General features: G+C 48.2%; 1 protein-coding gene across 4 annotated transcripts in view; it reads left to right on the top strand.

Annotated features, from left to right (window-relative positions):
- DAAM2 (dishevelled associated activator of morphogenesis 2) overlaps nucleotides 1-18256 on the top strand; it is a 471074-nt gene that overhangs the window by 187718 nt on the left and 265100 nt on the right. For all 4 annotated transcript variants that reach the window (XM_063918836.1, XM_063918833.1, XM_063918835.1 and 1 more), the window contains exon 4: nucleotides 13222-13296. In XM_063918836.1, coding sequence (XP_063774906.1) covers nucleotides 13222-13296 — 75 coding nt within the window. The remainder of the gene's footprint in view (nucleotides 1-13221; nucleotides 13297-18256) is intronic.

The following is an 18256-nucleotide window of genomic DNA, read 5'->3' as shown; positions in this document are numbered from 1 at the left end:
CACAGGGAAGAAGTGGTATGCACCTCCTCCTGCATTTGCATTGCTAAGGACTGCAATCCTTAATGAATCTGGCTCGGATACATCCACTTTGAGTGTCTTCAGAAGCTAAAATACTGCTTGCGCACCATCGGTTGCACCATTGAAACTGGCACCTGTACTGTGGCAAGTGCAGATTCTCCACCTGGATAAGAGCTCCTATGTGAGCGATTCTGTGTCTCTGTGCGCAATCACTACCGGCGACACGCCCACATCAGTCCCACAAGACTGACCATCTGCGTGCGCCATATAAGCCACCGCCCCCAAACACCCGGTACACTTTGAAAACATTTCTGAGAACGTTCATATCCCGTGCGCTTCAAATGTAGCTCTGAGCGTATGGAATCTGGACGCATGCGCAGCGCAATTTAGACACAGGAAAATCTCTTCACTGCGTCCAACATCGCTGTTATTGTCCGACTCTGAATCAGGCTGTAAGTGAATAAATGTGTAAATAAAGGTCATATTCGGGCTATGATTGGAGATATTCTCATAAATAGATGTTTGTTAGCAAATCTAACTCTCTCTGCACATGTTACATCTGCCCCACCTGCAGTGCAGCATGGTTTTGCCCATTAATATGATTTTCTGGTTTGTTAACAAACCTGATTAACCCCCTTAGCCCAGAATGGGTCATCAGGCAGAATCGATGTTTCCTTGTTGGTTACACCTTTCATATATTACTAGTAAATGGAACTGGCACCTGTTGGGTCACCTCATCTGCCCCCTCCTATCCCGTTATAACGATCGCCCATTCCTGGACCACTTCTGTCTCATCGCCGTGTCTGCGTTGTGTATGTATATATCACATGTAATCTGCACGCCGCGCACAGTGGGAGCAGAGTGATCTTTCAATTTATCCTTCTCTCTTTGGGAACATATGTTTTCATTCTTTCATATTAACAAGTGAGGTTTTCAGTGTAACGCAGCAACTGTTCACAGCAGGAAACCGGCCGCGTTCCGGCACTTGGTCTGATCGCAGGTTTACGTATTCAGGATTAGATGTCGGTAGCGTGCCAATTGGATGAACGCTGTAAAAGTTCGCTGCAGGTGAAATTAAGGAGAATACGAGGTCTAAAACCTCAATATATCTTAACAAGTACTGTATGTGGTTTTTCAGAAGTTCTTTAACCCTTTGTAGCAGCTGGTGTGTTGGCTCCAAACAATCTGATACGACTTTAGTAGCGTTTTTTTCAGAGTTGAACTTTTACAGCTACAAACGCAATCAACACTTTCTAAAATGTGAAATGCAGAGTTAACATGTTTTCTCTGACGTCCTAGTGGATGCTGGGGACTCCGAAAGGACCATGGGGAATAGCGGCTCCGCAGGAGACTGGGCACAAAAGTAAAAGCTTTAAGACTACCTGGTGTGCACTGGCTCCTCCCCCTATGACCCTCCTCCAAGCCTCAGTTAGATTTTTGTGCCCGAACGAGAAGGGTGCAGTCTAGGTGGCTCTCCTGAGCTGCTTAGAAAAAAGTTTAGTTTTAGGTTTTTTATTTTCAGTGAGACCTGCTGGCAACAGGCTCACTGCATCGAGGGACTAAGGGGAGAAGAAGCGAACTCACCTGCGTGCAGAGTAGATTGGGCTTCTTAGGCTACTGGACATTAGCTCCAGAGGGACGATCACAGGCCCAGCCATGGATGGGTCCCAGAGCCGCGCCGCCGTCCCCCTTACAGAGCCAGAAGAGCAGAAGAGGTCCGGAAAAATCGGCGGCAGAAGACGTCCTGTCTTCAATAAGGTAGCGCACAGCACCGCAGCTGTGCGCCATTGCTCTCAGCACACTTCACACTCCGGTCACTGAGGGTGCAGGGCGCTGGGTGGGGGCGCCCTGAGACGCAATATAAACACCTTAGGGGGCAAAAAATGCATCACATATAGCTCCTGGGCTATATGGATGCATTTAACTCATGCCTGTTTTTCCATAAAAAAGCGGGAGAACGGCCGCCGAGAAGGGGGCGGAGCCTATCTCCTCAGCACACTGGCGCCATTTTTCCTCACAGCTCCGTTGGAGGGAAGCTCCCTGACTCTCCCCTGCAGTCCTGCACTACAGAAACAGGGTAAAACAAGAGAGGGGGGGCACTAAATTGGCAGATAAATCTATACAGCAGCTATATAAGGGAAAAACACTTATATAAGGTTATCCCTGTATATATATAGCGCTCTGGTGTGTGCTGGCAAACTCTCCCTCTGTCTCCCCAAAGGGCTAGTGGGGTCCTGTCCTCTATCAGAGCATTCCCTGTGTGTGTGCTGTGTGTCGGTACGTTGTGTCGACATGTATGAGGAGGAAAATGGTATGGAGGCGGAGCAATTGCCTGTATTAGTGATGTCACCCCCTAGGGAGTCGACACCTGACTGGATGGTCTTATGGAAGGAATTACGTGATAGTGTCAGCACTTTACGAAAGACTGTTGACGACATGAGACAGCCGGCAAATCAGTTAATACCTGTACAGGCGTCTCAAACACCGTCAGGGGCTCTAAAGCGCCCGTTACCTCAGGTGGTCGACACAGACCCAGACACGGACACTGACTCCAGTGTCGACTGTGAGGAAACAAACGTATTTTCCAGTAGGGCCACACGTTACATGATCACGGCAATGAAGGAGGTTTTGAACATTTCTGATACTACAAGTACCACAAAAAAGGGTATTATGTGGGGTGTGAAAAAACTACCCGTAGTTTTTCCTGAATCAGATGAATTAAATGAGGTGTGTGATGAAGCGTGGGTTTCCCCCGATAAAAAACTGCTAATTTCTAAAAAATTATTGGCATTATACCCTTTCCCGCCAGAGGTTAGGGCGCGTTGGGAAACACCCCCTAGGGTGGATAAGGCGCTCACACGCTTATCAAAACAAGTGGCGTTACCGTCTCCTGATACGGCCGCCCTCAAGGAACCAGCTGATAGGAAGCTGGAAAATATCCTAAAAAGTATATACACACATACTGGTATTATACTGCGACCAGCAATCGCCTCAGCCTGGATGTGCAGTGCTGGGGTGGCTTGGTCGGATTCCCTGACTGAAAATATTGATACCCTGGACAGGGACAATATATCATTGACTATAGAGCATTTAAAGGATGCATTTCTATATATGAGAGATGCACAGAGGGATATTTGCACTCTGTCATCAAGAGTAAGTGCGCTGTCCATTTCTGCCAGAAGAGGGTTATGGACGCGACAGTGGTCAGGTGATGCGGATTCCAAACGGCATATGGAAGTATTGCCGTATAAAGGGGAGGAGTTATTTGGGGTCGGTCTATCGGACCTGGTGGCCACGGCAACGGCTGGGAAATCCACCTTTTTACCCCAGGTCACCTCTCAGCAGAAAAAGACACCGTCTTTTCAGGCTCAGTCCTTTCGTCCCCATAAGGGCAAGCGGGCAAAAGGCCACTCGTATCTGCCCCGGGGCAGAGGAAGGGGAAAAAGACTGCAGCAGACAGCCTCTTCCCAGGAACAGAAGCCCTCCCCCGCTTCTGCCAAGTCCTCAGCATGACGCTGGGGCCTTACAAGCGGACTCAGGCACGGTGGGGGCCCGTCTCAAGAATTTCAGCGCGCAGTGGGCTCACTCGCAAGTGGACCCCTGGATCCTGCAGGTAGTATCTCAGGGGTACAAATTGGAATTCGAGACGTCTCCCCCTCGCCGGTTCCTGAAGTCTGCTTTACCAACGTCTCCCCCCGACAGGGAGGCGGTATTGGAAGCCATTCACAAGCTGTATTCCCAGCAGGTGATAATCAAGGTACCCCTCCTACAACAGGGAAAGGGGTATTATTCCACGCTGTTTGTGGTACCGAAGCCGGACGGCTCGGTGAGACCTATTTTAAATCTGAAATCCTTGAACACTTACATACAAAGGTTCAAATTCAAGATGGAATCACTCAGAGCAGTGATAGCGAACCTGGAAGAAGGGGACTATATGGTGTCTCTGGACATCAAGGATGCTTACCTCCATGTCCCAATTTGCCCTTCTCACCAAGGGTACCTCAGGTTTGTGGTACAGAACTGTCACTATCAGTTTCAGACGCTGCCGTTTGGATTGTCCACGGCACCCCGGGTCTTTACCAAGGTAATGGCCGAAATTATGATTCTTCTTCGAAGAAAAGGCGTCTTTATTATCCCTTACTTGGACGATCTCCTGATAAGGGCAAGGTCCAGAGAACAATTAGAGGTCGGAGTAGCACTATCTCAAGTAGTACTACGACAGCACGGATGGATTCTAAATATTCCAAAATCGCAGCTGATTCCGACGACACGTCTGCTGTTCCTAGGGATGATTCTGGACACAGTACAGAAAAAGGTGTTTCTCCCGGAGGAGAAAGCCAGGGAGTTATCCGACCTAGTCAGGAACCTCCTAAAACCAGGCCAAGTGTCAGTGCATCAATGCACAAGGGTCCTGGGAAAAATGGTGGCTTCTTACGAAGCGATTCCATTCGGCAGATTCCACGCAAGAACTTTTCAGTGGGATCTGCTGGACAAATGGTCCGGATCGCATCTTCAAATGCATCAGCGGATAACCCTGTCTCCAAGGACAAGGGTGTCTCTCCTGTGGTGGTTGCAGAGTGCTCATCTTCTAGAGGGCCGCAGATTCGGCATTCAGGACTGGGTCCTGGTGACCACGGATGCCAGCCTGAGAGGCTGGGGAGCAGTCACACAGGGAAGAAATTTCCAGGGCTTGTGGTCAAGCATGGAAACGTCACTTCACATAAATATCCTGGAACTAAGGGCCATTTACAATGCCCTAAGTCAGGCAAGGCCTCTGCTTCAGGGTCAGCCGGTGCTGATCCAGTCGGACAACATCACGGCAGTCGCCCACGTAAACAGACAGGGCGGCACAAGAAGCAGGAGGGCAATGACGGAAGTTGCAAGGATTCTTCGCTGGGCGGAAAATCATGTGATAGCACTGTCAGCAGTGTTCATTCCGGGAGTGGACAACTGGGAAGCAGACTTCCTCAGCAGACACGATCTCCACCCGGGGGAGTGGGGACTTCACCCAGAAGTCTTCCACATGATTGTGAACCGTTGGGAAAAACCAAAGGTGGATATGATGGCGTCCCGCCTCAACAAAAAACTGGACAGATATTGCGCCAGGTCAAGGGACCCTCAGGCAATAGCTGTGGACGCTCTGGTAACACCGTGGGTTTACCAGTCAGTGTATGTGTTCCCTCCTCTGCCTCTCATACCCAAGGTACTGAGAATCATAAGAAGGAGAGGAGTAAGGACTATACTCGTGGCTCCGGATTGGCCAAGAAGGACTTGGTACCCGGAACTTAAAGAGATGCTCACGGAAGACCCGTGGCCTCTACCTCTAAGAAAGGACCTGCTCCAGCAGGGACCATGTCTGTTCCAAGACTTACCGCGGCTGCGTTTGACGGCATGGCGGTTGAACGCCGGATCCTGAAGGAAAAAGGCATTCCGGATGAAGTCATCCCTACCCTGATCAAAGCCAGGAAGGATGTAACTGTGCAACATTATCACCGTATTTGGCGTAAATATGTTGCGTGGTGTGAGGCCAGGAAGGCCCCTACAGAGGAATTTCAACTGGGTCGTTTCCTGCATTTCCTGCAAACAGGACTGTCTATGGGCCTAAAATTAGGGTCCATTAAGGTTCAAATTTCGGCCCTGTCAATATTCTTCCAAAAAGAACTAGCTTCAGTTCCTGAAGTCCAGACGTTTGTCAGGGGGGTACTGCATATACAGCCTCCTTTTGTGCCTCCAGTGGCACCTTGGGATCTCAATGTAGTTTGGGGTTCCTAAAATCACATTGGTTTGAACCACTCACCACTGTGGACTTAAAATATCTCACATGGAAAGTGGTAATGCTGTTAGCCCTGGCCTCAGCCAGGCGTGTCTCAGAATTGGCGGCTTTATCCTATAAAAGCCCTTACCTAATTTTTCATACGGACAGGGCAGAATTGAGGACTCGTCCTCAATTTCTCCCTAAGGTGGTTTCAGCATTTCACTTAAACCAGCCTATTGTGGTGCCTGCGGCTACTAGGGACTTGGAGGATTCCAAGTTGCTGGACGTAGTCAGGGCCCTGAAAATATATGTTTCCAGGACGGCTGGAGTCAGAAAATCTGACTCGCTGTTTATCCTGTATGCACCCAACAAGCTGGGTGCTCCTGCTTCTAAGCAGACTATTGCTCGTTGGATTTGTAGTACAATTCAGCTTGCACATTCTGTGGCAGGCCTGCCACAGCCAAAATCTGTAAAAGCCCATTCCACACGGAAAGTGGGCTCATCTTGGGCGGCTGCCCGAGGGGTCTCGGCTTTACAACTTTGCCGAGCAGCTACTTGGTCAGGGGCAAACACGTTTGCTAAATTCTACAAATTTGATACCCTGGCTGAGGAGGACCTGGAGTTCTCTCATTCGGTGCTGCAGAGTCATCCGCACTCTCCCGCCCGTTTGGGAGCTTTGGTATAATCCCCATGGTCCTTTCGGAGTCCCCAGCATCCACTAGGACGTCAGAGAAAATAAGAATTTACTTACCGATAATTCTATTTCTCATAGTCCGTAGTGGATGCTGGGCGCCTATCCCAAGTGCGGATTGTCTGCAATACTTGTACATAGTTATTGTTACAAAAAATCGGGTTATTATTGTTGTGAGCCATCTTTTCAGAGGCTCCTCTGTTATCATGCTGTTAACTGGGTTCAGATCACAAGTTGTACGGTGTGATTGGTGTGGCTGGTATGAGTCTTACCCGGGATTCAAAATCCTTCCTTATTGTGTACGCTCGTCCGGGCACAGTATCCTAACTGAGGCTTGGAGGAGGGTCATAGGGGGAGGAGCCAGTGCACACCAGGTAGTCTTAAAGCTTTTACTTTTGTGCCCTGTCTCCTGCGGAGCCGCTATTCCCCATGGTCCTTTCGGAGTCCCCAGCATCCACTACGGACTATGAGAAATAGAATTATCGGTAAGTAAATTCTTATTATAATCTTGGGTTTGATTACTTGTCCTATGTTCAATGTGCTTGGGGTTCAGTATGATTTACCGGCGGCCGGGATGGAGGTCAAGCGCAAAGAGTCCCCTTGCGGGCTCGTCACATCCCCCCGTGTCTGATGTGCAGCACATTAGATTAGATTGTAAGATGCAACCACACAACTCCAATGATGAATTGCATGTACACACTATACTGTGGTCGTTCAGAGCGGCCGCGGGTACCATGATTGCCCAACAAATCACGTTGTGTGTACCCAGCTATAGGGTCAGAGGCGTAACTAGGGTTTTCGGAGCCCAGGGGCAAGATGGAAAATGGCGCCCGCCCCCCCCCCCCCCCCCCCCGAAAAAAAACATACAAAAAGAATCATGTGCGCGCGGCGGGGGTGGCCACACACCAGAAGGGGTGTGGCCACGCTCCAGAAGGGGTGTGGCCACTGAAAAATGCCCACAGTGCCAGTTACATTGCCCCACAGTGCCAGTTACATTGCCCCACAGTGCCGGATATATTCCCCGGCAGTGCCGGATACATTGCCCCACTCAGTGCCAGTTACATTGCCCCACAGTGCCAGTTATATTGCCCCACAGTGCCAGTTACATTGCCCCACAGTGCCGGATACATTGCCCCACAGTGCCGGATACATTGCCCCACTCAGTGCCAGTTACATTGCCCCACAGTGCCAGTTACATTGCCCCACAGTGCCAGTTACAATGACCCACAGTGCCAGTTACATTGCCCCACAGTGCCGGATACATTGCCCCACAGTGCCGAATACATTGCCCCACTCAGTGCCAGTTACATTGCCCCACAGTGCCAGTTACATTGCCCCCCAGTGCCAGTTACATTGCCCCCAGTGCCAGTTACATTGCCCCACAGTGCCAGATACATTGCCCCACAGTGCCGGATACATTGCCCCACTCAGTGCCAGTTACATTGCCCCACAGTGCCAGTTACATTGCCCCACAGTGCCAGTTACATTGCCCCACAGTGCCGGATACATTGCCCCACAGTGCCGGATACATTGCCCCACAGTGCCGGATACATTGCCCCACTCAGTGCCAGTTACGTTGCCCCACTGTGCCAGTTACATTGCCCCACAGTGGCGGTTACATTGCCCCACAGTGCCGGATACATTGCCCCACAGTGCCGGATACATTGCCCCACTCAGTGCCAGTTACATTGCCCCACTCAGTGCCAGTTACATTGCCCCACAGTGCCAGTTACATTGCCCCACAGTGCCAGATACATGCCCCACAGTGCCAGATACATTGCCCCACAGTGCCAGATACATTGCCCCACAGTGCCAGATACATTGCCCCACAGTGCCAGTTACATTGCCCCACAGTGCCAGTTACATTGCCCCACAGTGCCAGATACATGCCCCACAGTGCCAGATACATTGCCCCACATTGCCAGATACATGCCCCACAGTGCCAGTTACATTGCCCCACAGTGCCGGATACAATGCCCCACAGTGCCGGATACATGCCCCACAGTGCCAGATACATTGCCCCACAGTGCCAGTTAAATGCCCCACAGTGCCAGGCCCCACTCAGTGCCAGTTACATGCCCCACAGTGCCAGGCCCCACTCAGTGCCAGTTACATGCCCCATTTGGTGCCAGTTACATGCCCCACAGTGCCAGTTACATTGCCCCACAGTGCCAGATACATTGCCCCACAGTTCTTGTTCTTGTTGCTATGTGAGGGGAGGAGAGCGCAGCGCAGCGCCTCTCCTTCCCCTCGCCGCTCCAGGTCTCCGGCGGCTGTCTGGCGCCGGTTCGCTAGCCAATCAGAGCTCGCGGACCGGCAGCCAATCAGGAGCCGGTCCGCAAGCTCTGATTGGCTAGCGCTGGAGACCGGACACAGCAGTGCTGCTGGCAGCGCTGCTAGTGCTGGCAGCGGCGGTGAGGGGAGGGAGAGACGCTGCGCTCTCCTCCCCTCACATTTAGGGTTGACAGGGGCGAGTGGGGCATGATGCCCTGGACGCCGGCGGCGCCCCCCTCTCCTGGGCCTGCCAAGGCGCCCAGGGCACGTGCCCCACTCGCCCTACCCTAGATACGCCTCTGTATAGGGTTGTGCCAGATGAGCGCTTTTTCTGCCCACTTTATAACTGAGGAACCCAGTGTTTATTCTCACCCTATACCTGCGCACTGGGTTCCTGTCCCATTGCTGGGGTACATGCAGTGAGCAACCCAGGTAGCGTCCAGCTGGAATTACTGTCTTGTTTTCTCCTGTTGCTTAAATAAATCTTTGCCGTCTACATCTGTAAGTAAAGGACATTCTGCTTTCAGAAAGTAACTGTCATAAGTGGTCTATTTACTAAGCCTTGGATGGAGACAAAGTCATCGGAGATTAAGTACCAGCCAATCAGCTCCTAACTGCCATGTCACAGGCTGGGATTGAAAAATGACAGTTAGTTGCTGATTGGCTGGCACTTTATCTCCATCCAGGGCTTAGTAAATAGACCCCTGAAAGTCTATTAGGCCCAGAGGTGTATTTTTCGGTTTACCTAGGGAGTTACAGCACTGTCTGGGCTCCTGTGGGGAAATCTTGTTCAGTTTGGATGCTGAGGGCAATAGACACTACTGTAGGAAGATACTGCATAACCTACCCAGTCCTAATAGCTCATTCTGTGTTGTTTTCTCAGCACTTAGCTCCACGGGTGTGGTATGGAAGGTAGATGGTCTCTAGGTCGACAGTGTCTAGGTCGACAGGGTCTTTAGGTCGACAGGTCAAAAGGTCGACATGAGGTTTTTTTTGTGTCGTTTTCTTCGTAGAGTGACCGGGAACCCCAATTAGTGCACCGTGTCCCCTCGCATGGCTCGCTTCGCTCGGCACAGATTACCGTTCCAATCGTAGTCCACGTGGATCGTTAAGTATGAAAAAGTTCAAAAAAAGAAAAAAAATCGTGAAAAACTCATGTCGACCATCTGACCTGTCGACCTAGAACATGTCGACCTAGAGACCCTGTCAACCTAGAAACCCTGTCAACCTAGTTACTGTCGACCAATAGTGGTCGATCTAGATAGAGTCAACCTAGTTACTGTCGACCTAGAAACCGGATGCCTAGCTCCGCGCAGGCAGAATTCCACGCAAGCAGATTACATGGGGCAGCTAGATAGTGTGGCCCGATTCAGACCTGATTGCTAGGCTGCTAAAATTGTTGTCCTGCAATGAGATAGTCCCCGCCCAAGGGGAGTGTATAGTCACAGCGCTAGTGTGCGATCGCATGTGTACGCCGAGCTGCTCAAAAACCCCCTCAGTCAGCGGACAGCTGCAAATCCGTTCGCACCTCACTCACCATTGAATGATTTGCTCTGTGTGTGCAGCGTGTGCGCAGCCCAGGACTTACTTCTACAGTGTGATGAGAACAGGCTGATCAGGCCGGATCTGACGTCCGATACCCTCCCTGAAAACGCTTGGGAACGCCTGCGTTTTCCCTGACACTCCCAGCAAACGGTCAGTCACCACCCACAAACGCCTCTTCCTGTCAATCACCTTGCTATTGGCTGTGCGATTAGAATTTTTGAACCATCCTGTTGCTGATCGGCGATGCCCGTCGTCGTTTGCCAACGCGCATGCACATTGCAGTGCATGCGCAGTTAATTGCTGATCACTCGCTGTGCGTTTTCGCAGTGATCAGGCCTGAATCACCCCCAGTGTTTGGTGTTATTGTTGCACATGCAGTGTATGATGGTAGATGTAGTTTCCTCAGTGTACACAGAGCCGTAGAGACTCTGCATTTCCCGCCAGCATCGCATTATTAAAGATACAAAGCCCAGAATGAGTTTCCCTTTTGACTATTGTCGTATTAATATTTTCTGATTTTATGACTATAATAACACGTACTTCGTACTTCGTGTACCTCTCCTCCTGGAGCTCCCAAAGGTGAGGTCCAAATAGCAAGTGTAGGGTGGAATGGTGATGACATGATTTGCGTCAATATGACCCCCCCACAATGTAGTGCCGCAGTTAAATATTGAGGCCTGCTTCCCCGTAAACAAAAATGTTAACACTCCGAAAATGTTAACCCTCCCGGAGGGATGAAATGGAACCTTATTTCACACCCCCCCCCCCCCCCCCCCCGGTGGCATTTGGATCATTGCTTGGCCTCCGGTGATATAAATAAACTACAGCAAGTGCAGGTGAAACCCAGGTGATAGGTTACCACATATCCGCGCGTACCGTCCTCTCTGTAAGCTCTATTCCGTGCCTGATAGAATATACTGTAGCTGAAACGGCCTCACTAGGTCCATTAAGAAACACCACGATACGTCCACATCCGCTGGCAGCAAAACAGAGATTTGAAACCACAAAATGGCTTCATTACCGTTCAATACATTTCCATTATCTGAGGCCCGGCTGGTGTTGGGTTTATCACACACAGATTCTTGCGGTTTTACTCATAAAGGGCTATAAAAGTTGTGGTGCCGGGAAGAAAGCCTTTTTCCGCTTTAAGTGCAGTGTAGGTTCTCGCAATGATGTATAATGACAAATCCACTGGCTGGGATAAAGTTATAAAATAAGTGTGGAAGGGCTGACGAGCGAGAGGAGGATGAAATTGTATTCGCTGTGACCCCGTGGAGTGCTCCCAGGTACTGAAGGCTGTGCTGTAATGATGTAACCAAAGCCAGCAAAGTAATCTGCAGAATATTTGAAATTTGCTGGACGTAATCCTTGGCCTGTTCGGCTAACGAGGCACATGGAATAATCATTGGGGTAGTACAGTGCTCGCGTCGCGGCTCAGTCTCTTGCAGACAAGTTCTGCTGGACTAAAAGCTCTTAACAGGAGTTTTACAGACCAATAAATCTGCTGAGAAGAGGTTTCATTATGTAGAGCAACTTCTGCACCTGGACCAAATCCATCCTACATTGGCCAAAGTGCGCCTAGTGTTGTCCAATCCTCAGGAGTGCAGCTGCTCGGTGCAAAGTATAAGGATGAGTCTCGCTGGGACCTCATAACGGCAGGGATTTCATGGCCTATAGCGGAGAGACAATGAGTGTGAGCAGTCCTGCAAATAAACATTCTCCACCACTGTATCTCATTTAAATAATTCTGTCCTACAATGAAAATCTTGTATCACTACTACAGAGAAGAGTTAGGGGGGTATTCAATTAGCTGCATTTTTTTGCGCTGCAATTTTCGACCGACTGCCGCGTTAAAAAATTGCGTCAAGTTTCGAACTATTCAATTCCAAACGGGTTTCACGTGAAAATTCTTGAAGTGAAAAGTGTAGGTGAAAATGAGGAAATCAGACTGTACCCCAAAAAATGCTAAACTAACACAGGATAACATAAGAGAAGTGTATTAGAGAACACATTAGAGAGTTTTTGGGATTGTGTGAAATGGTTGTTATATGCATTTTTGGGAAAAAATGGAAACAGACGGATTACTCCCACCTGCAAGCCTAAAAACACCTGTCCCACTCATAAAGCACCCCAAATATATCTGTCCCATACCTTGAACCCAAATTTTAATCACTTTGTTCTTTTTCACCCCAAAAATGACATGTCATTATTTGTCAATTAAAAATAATTAAAAACTTCAACGTGCCTAATTAGTCACTAAAGGGGCTGTAGCAGGGGTTCTTTACCATATCCAAACATTTTTACCTTAAAATAGGTATTTTTCCCAACTTTTCACCTGCTTAGAGTACGTGAAGTGAAATTTGCAAACAAAATGATCACCAATACATTTTCCCAGATAATTGAATAGGCTATAATCGTGAAAAGTCAGTTTTTTCACTCGAAAAGTCTGTAATCGCAGCTAATTGAATACCCCTCTTAGTCATTCACATCAGTCCCCAGAGAACATACAAACTCCACACAGATGGGGCCTTGATGGGAATCAAACCCACAACCTCAGTACACATTGGGCAATTCAGCAGATGCCATGATCTTGGCCTGCACATCCATGTGCTTCCCTATGACACCCATAAACATGACCTCTTGGCAGAGCGTTTGTGCCGCTGTATTATGCTTTTTTGTGTTCAGTAAATGGCCGTGTCTGTATGGCTGCTGACAGAGCTGCATCCCCCACACTGTCTATAGGAGAAAGGATCTGTGTGTGGGGGCTGCAACAAAAACTGATGTTACTGGCTAAACACCAAAATCACTATTTATCACTATTTATAGTTGTTTATTGTAGTGATAGGTGGTAATATAGAGTGTACTAAAGGCTGCACAATATCAGGGATACTCAGGTGCTTCTAGAATTCCTCTCACCTCTTCTTTGTATTTCTTGTAGGAACAAGAGGATCCAAACAAGTTGGCTACCAGCTGGCCGGACTATTACATCGACCGAATCAACTCCATGGCAGCCGTAAGTGACCGATCATTTCAGAAGACGTTATAATGTGTGTGTGGCCAGAGACTTTGCAATGGACTAAGTCGCCCGCAATTTCACCTGATTAGCGCACATGGAGCTATATTAATGGCACGGAATGTGCACAGAACTATATATAATGATATGCATGCATAGGCTGACGCACCAATGAGACCGCACTGCCCCTATTCCTATACTTGGTTTCGTAGCTGTCATTTCCAGCGCACACTTGCGCCAGCTCTATCCTTGGTGCAAGAGATGCGTCTGAAAAAATTGATCTCTGACTCAACTTATGCGCAATCCTGGGCAGCCCGCAGTTCTGTCTACACGCCCTCATTAAATGCGCGCATGCCCCATTATCGCCCAGTTACTCTCCTGTCCGCATGTGGAGATGTCACGGAGTAGCTTATAACCCTGTATCACTACTACCATCGTGCCTTTAGATCTGGAGCCGACACCAGAATCCCGACACTGCTCTGAGTGCCGGCACAGGCCTCCTGACAAGGTTCACTAACCCACCGCCGGAATCCAGGACAGCCGGGATCCCGAACTAGTGTATGCCGGGCCACCAGAGAGGTAAGCCACAGGGGGGTAGAATAAGGGTTAGGCTGCGGGCGAGGGAGGGGGGTGGTAGAGGGTTAGGTGCCCCCAGGGAAGGTTAGGGGGGTTAGGGTTAGGCTGTGAGGGAGGGAGGGAGGGTTAGGTTTAGGCTGTGGGAAATGGGGTTAGGTTTAGGCGCCACCGGGGAGGGTTTGGGTTAGGCTGCGGGGGATAGGGGAAGGGGTAGGGTTAGGGGGGAATTGGGGAAAGGTAATTATACTTACCTTTTCCCTGTCGGGATTCCCACCATCGGGATGCCGCGGTCGGTGTTCTGACTGCCTGCGTATCATACCCAACGCGTTTATTTTGTATACATCAATAAAATTGAACTGAATGAGTGTCCCCCAAATAAAATTGGGGTGATCTCCATCATATTACAGGTTTCCCTGTGTGCCAGCTAATGTATCTCATGACAACCATCTTCATGGTGCAGTTGTCAGCTCCGCCCAATCCTTACAGCCAATCACATTACAGTATGGAAGGGAAAAATGCAATATTTATCCAGTGATTCCCAGTCAGTGAGCAAGCTTACTGTGTATGCCACTGTACCAAACTGGGTGTGCCACTGTACTAAACTTGGTGTGCCCTTGTACCAAACTGGGTATGCCACAAGAATTTAGCTGCAATAAGTTCAGAAAACATAAATGACAACAATAATTTATTCTGGCTACATTAGTCTGTCATATCCTTTAATATTAGAGTTTTAACTTTTACAATATGTTAATATGAATGTCACAATAATGAATTTCAAAACTCAGTGTGCCGCGGTATGAAAGAGTTTGGTAAGCGCTGATTATGAAAAGACAGGGGACCAAAATGGCCGACGTCAGAGAAGTTGGCAGCTAAATGGACAACGCAGTTTTCACTTGTATAGATAAATTGGTCTCTTGTCGCCTAAAGTGTGAGGAGAAACTAAGATATATTGCTGCACAGCAGAATTTGGCAGTGTGTGGCACTCCATCTTGGTGTGGAACTACAAGTCTCAGTAGGCCACGGCAGTTCCTGTGTAAACTCTCCAGGATCTGGTTGCTTTAGCCTACTGTAATGTAATATGGAAAGTGTTTTTGTGACAGAAAGTTGCTCGGTATGGGGTAGCCAAGCCCATGTCTGCATGCACTACAGTGATTTATGAGTCTATTGTGTTGTTAGAGATTGGTTTTAGCCCATTTAACATCAGAAAATAATGAGATCGGTAATAGCTTTTCTTTCATGTAGCTGTTAATAAAAATCCCTCATCCGTCTGGGAGCCCACAGTCCCATATATTACACCCAGCTTCCGCACCCACTTACAGAGGGCAACTGTCACAGGTGTATAGGCCTCTAATGATGGCTGCATGAGGGGAGCAGAGGAGGTGAACAATTGTTAAACAGCTGGACATTTGCTCTCTATAAACATCATATCCGCAGCCCTCCATCAGGAGTCAGTGATGCAGAGCATGGTCAGGACAGATATCCAGCTTCCAGGAGCTGCTCCAGCGCTGATTTATGCAGGAAACCTCTTTCATGCCACATTATCCTCTTCTCTCCTCATTATCCTCTTCCCTGACTCATTATCCTCTTCTCTCCTCATTATCCTCTTCCCTGACTCATTATTCTTGCAGTTTCTGAGCACACTCAGCGGACGTTCAGGCTGCAATTATAAACCACACTCACACTTGTGCTGCTCATGTGTCCTGACTAGCGCAGAAAAGACATTTCCATATAAAGTGTTTCTCATGTCATGCTTATTGTTGTGTAGCAGTTCTTTTTATGCTTTTAGTGTCCTGTTTATGTTTCTGTGTTTTTCATGCAATGTGTATTTTCCTGTGTTTTAAGTCAGTTGTTCCCAAACTTTCTTGACTCACGGCGCCTTAAGCTGGGTACACACTGGCAGGGCAGCCATCAGGGGGGGACTGTGGGGACTGGTGTCCCGGGCCCTTACAGAGAGGGGGCCCCACTCCTGGCTCCTACCGCCAATACAGGTAGAGCTGCACCATTCTGTGAATCAACAGCAGTCTGATGTACAAGCAGGACTTCTTAAAACAAGCCTTATCTATGCATCAGCTCTCTGTAGACTATTCCTGTAGGACCGCAACACTCCACCTTTATGTAACGTCACAATGTATGACACCACATAGGAGTGGAGTAGAGCACAGAATCTTTTTTTGGGAGGGAGGGGCCCTGTCTATTTTGTCAGTCCTGGGCCCCATAATTTCTGATGGCAGTCCTGCACACTGGAGCACTGTTGGGTCGATTTGCCATTTCGTAATGACAAATAGGCTTGGATCCGGTCTCTAGGTCGACACTATCTAGGTTGACCACTATTTGTCGACAGGGTTTCTAGGTTGACATGTTCTAGGTCGACAGGTCGAAAGGTTAACATGAGTTTTTCACGATTTTTTTCTTTTTTTTTAACCTTTTCATACTTAACGATCCATGTGGACTACAATTTGGAACGGTAATCTCTGCCAAGCGAAGCGAGGCACCGTGCCCGAAGCATGGTAAGCGGACATGGTGCACTAATTGGGGTTCCCGGTCACTCTCCGAAGAAAACGACACCCAAAAAAATGTAAAACCTCATAGCGACCTTTTGACCTGTCGACCTAGACCATGTCGACCTAAAGACCCTGTCGACCTAGAAACCCTGTCAACCTAGCTACTGTCGATCAATAGTGGTCGACTTAGACACTGCCGACCTAGTTACTATCTACCTTCCATACCACACCCAAATTGGCTGCATTGCTCAGTGTGTATGGGTGGTTTAGGGTTACCACCTCATCCCTTTAATTCTGGACACATTAATTACACATGTTCTTCTGTGGTTGATTAAAACCAGGTGAAGTGGAACCTGTGTAATTAATATGTGTCCAGAATTAAAGGGATGATGTGGTAACCCTAGGTTGGTTGCGCGCTCCCGCTGTCGCTAGCGATGGTCGCAGGTAGCGATATCATTAGCAACCTTGTTTATACTAATGAAGTACTGAACATGATCGGTCCTGAACCACCACTCCGAGGCATTCCTGCAAGAGTCTCGCGGCACCCCAGGGTGCGTAGGCACACAGCGGTAACTTTAGTAAAGCTTCTAAAACCGAGAATTTGTGATGTTGCCCATAGCAACCAATAAGATGCTGTGTATCATTTTCTAGAAAGCAATAGAGAAATTATAGAAAGCATCTGATTGGTTGCTATGGGCAACATCACCTATTCTCTGTCTTAGAAGCTTTAGTAAATTTACCTCACAGTTTGAGAACCACTGGTTTAAGTGAGTTTGTATTTTGGAATATTTATTTTCATGTAAGTGTTGATCAGGACTCTGTTTAATTGAGAAATCGTCTGATGGTGAGAAGTACAGGATTCTGGGAGTTGTGTAATGTACGATGCTGCCAAGGCCTCAGTGGGGTCATAGAAAGAAATGTTTGGGAATTTTCCCTGTTTCCCTGCCTCAGGAATCGTACTTCCAGCAGTTTTATATCCACCAGTGCTGCGTTACACTACGGGTCACAGAGCTCTGCAAACTCTGGGCGCTTATCAATAGATTACTGTGAGGAACATCAGGACCCGGTGTGCTTTTCCAAAAGCCGGATGTCATCTAAATATATCGCTCTATTTCTGGTCTGTTCGGTGTTTGGAAAGAGTACACTTCGTACAGAGAAAATATTCCGCCTAGTGATCAATAGATAACTTCTGTCTGAACTGTCTCCAACATTCAGTGAACACATTTCTGTGAAATGCTAATCTTTACGGAAATAGGCCCAGGATTACCATGGTAAATAACCAGAATTCCATGAAACTCTGTGGTCATCATTCTGCTTGCTGTGGTAATGCGACGTAAGGGAACGTGATGCATTGTGGGTAGTTTGTAAGGTATCATTAGTGGGTTATTTTAGGCTGGTGTCACACCTTTCTTTTATTTATCCGTAAAAAGCTACAGAATCTGCTATTTTCTTATTCTCTATGGACCTCTACGTAGTGATTCTGCTACAAAAGAAATGTACCGTATGTCACACATATCTCCAGGTACTGAAAACTGCAGTATTCAAATATACCATAACACCTATTTATCGGGCTTGTTAGTCGTAAATGTGCAAGTCACGTATCCTTATCTGTACACAACATAATAAAGTAATGACGTTTAATATACTGTATACAAGAAGCCCTGAGACACTGGGAATCTCTTTTCTAAACATCTCACCTAAAGATGTTTGTAATATATAAATGTACCTATCAGGGGACCACAAAATCTTTTTGCTGGGGGGGGGGGGAATACAATTTAATTTCGACTCCCCTAAATAGCTGAATTTTGCCCCCTCAGGGGCAGCTGGATTTATCTGCCACACCACCTACCTGATGACAGTGATAAATATATCTCTATCTATCT

The sequence above is a fragment of the Pseudophryne corroboree genome, chromosome 4, assembly GCF_028390025.1.
Source record: "Pseudophryne corroboree isolate aPseCor3 chromosome 4, aPseCor3.hap2, whole genome shotgun sequence".
Classification (NCBI taxonomy): domain Eukaryota; kingdom Metazoa; phylum Chordata; class Amphibia; order Anura; family Myobatrachidae; genus Pseudophryne; species Pseudophryne corroboree.
The sequence above is the reverse complement of the archived record's forward strand: the minus strand, read 5'-3'. Positions and strand labels throughout refer to the sequence as shown.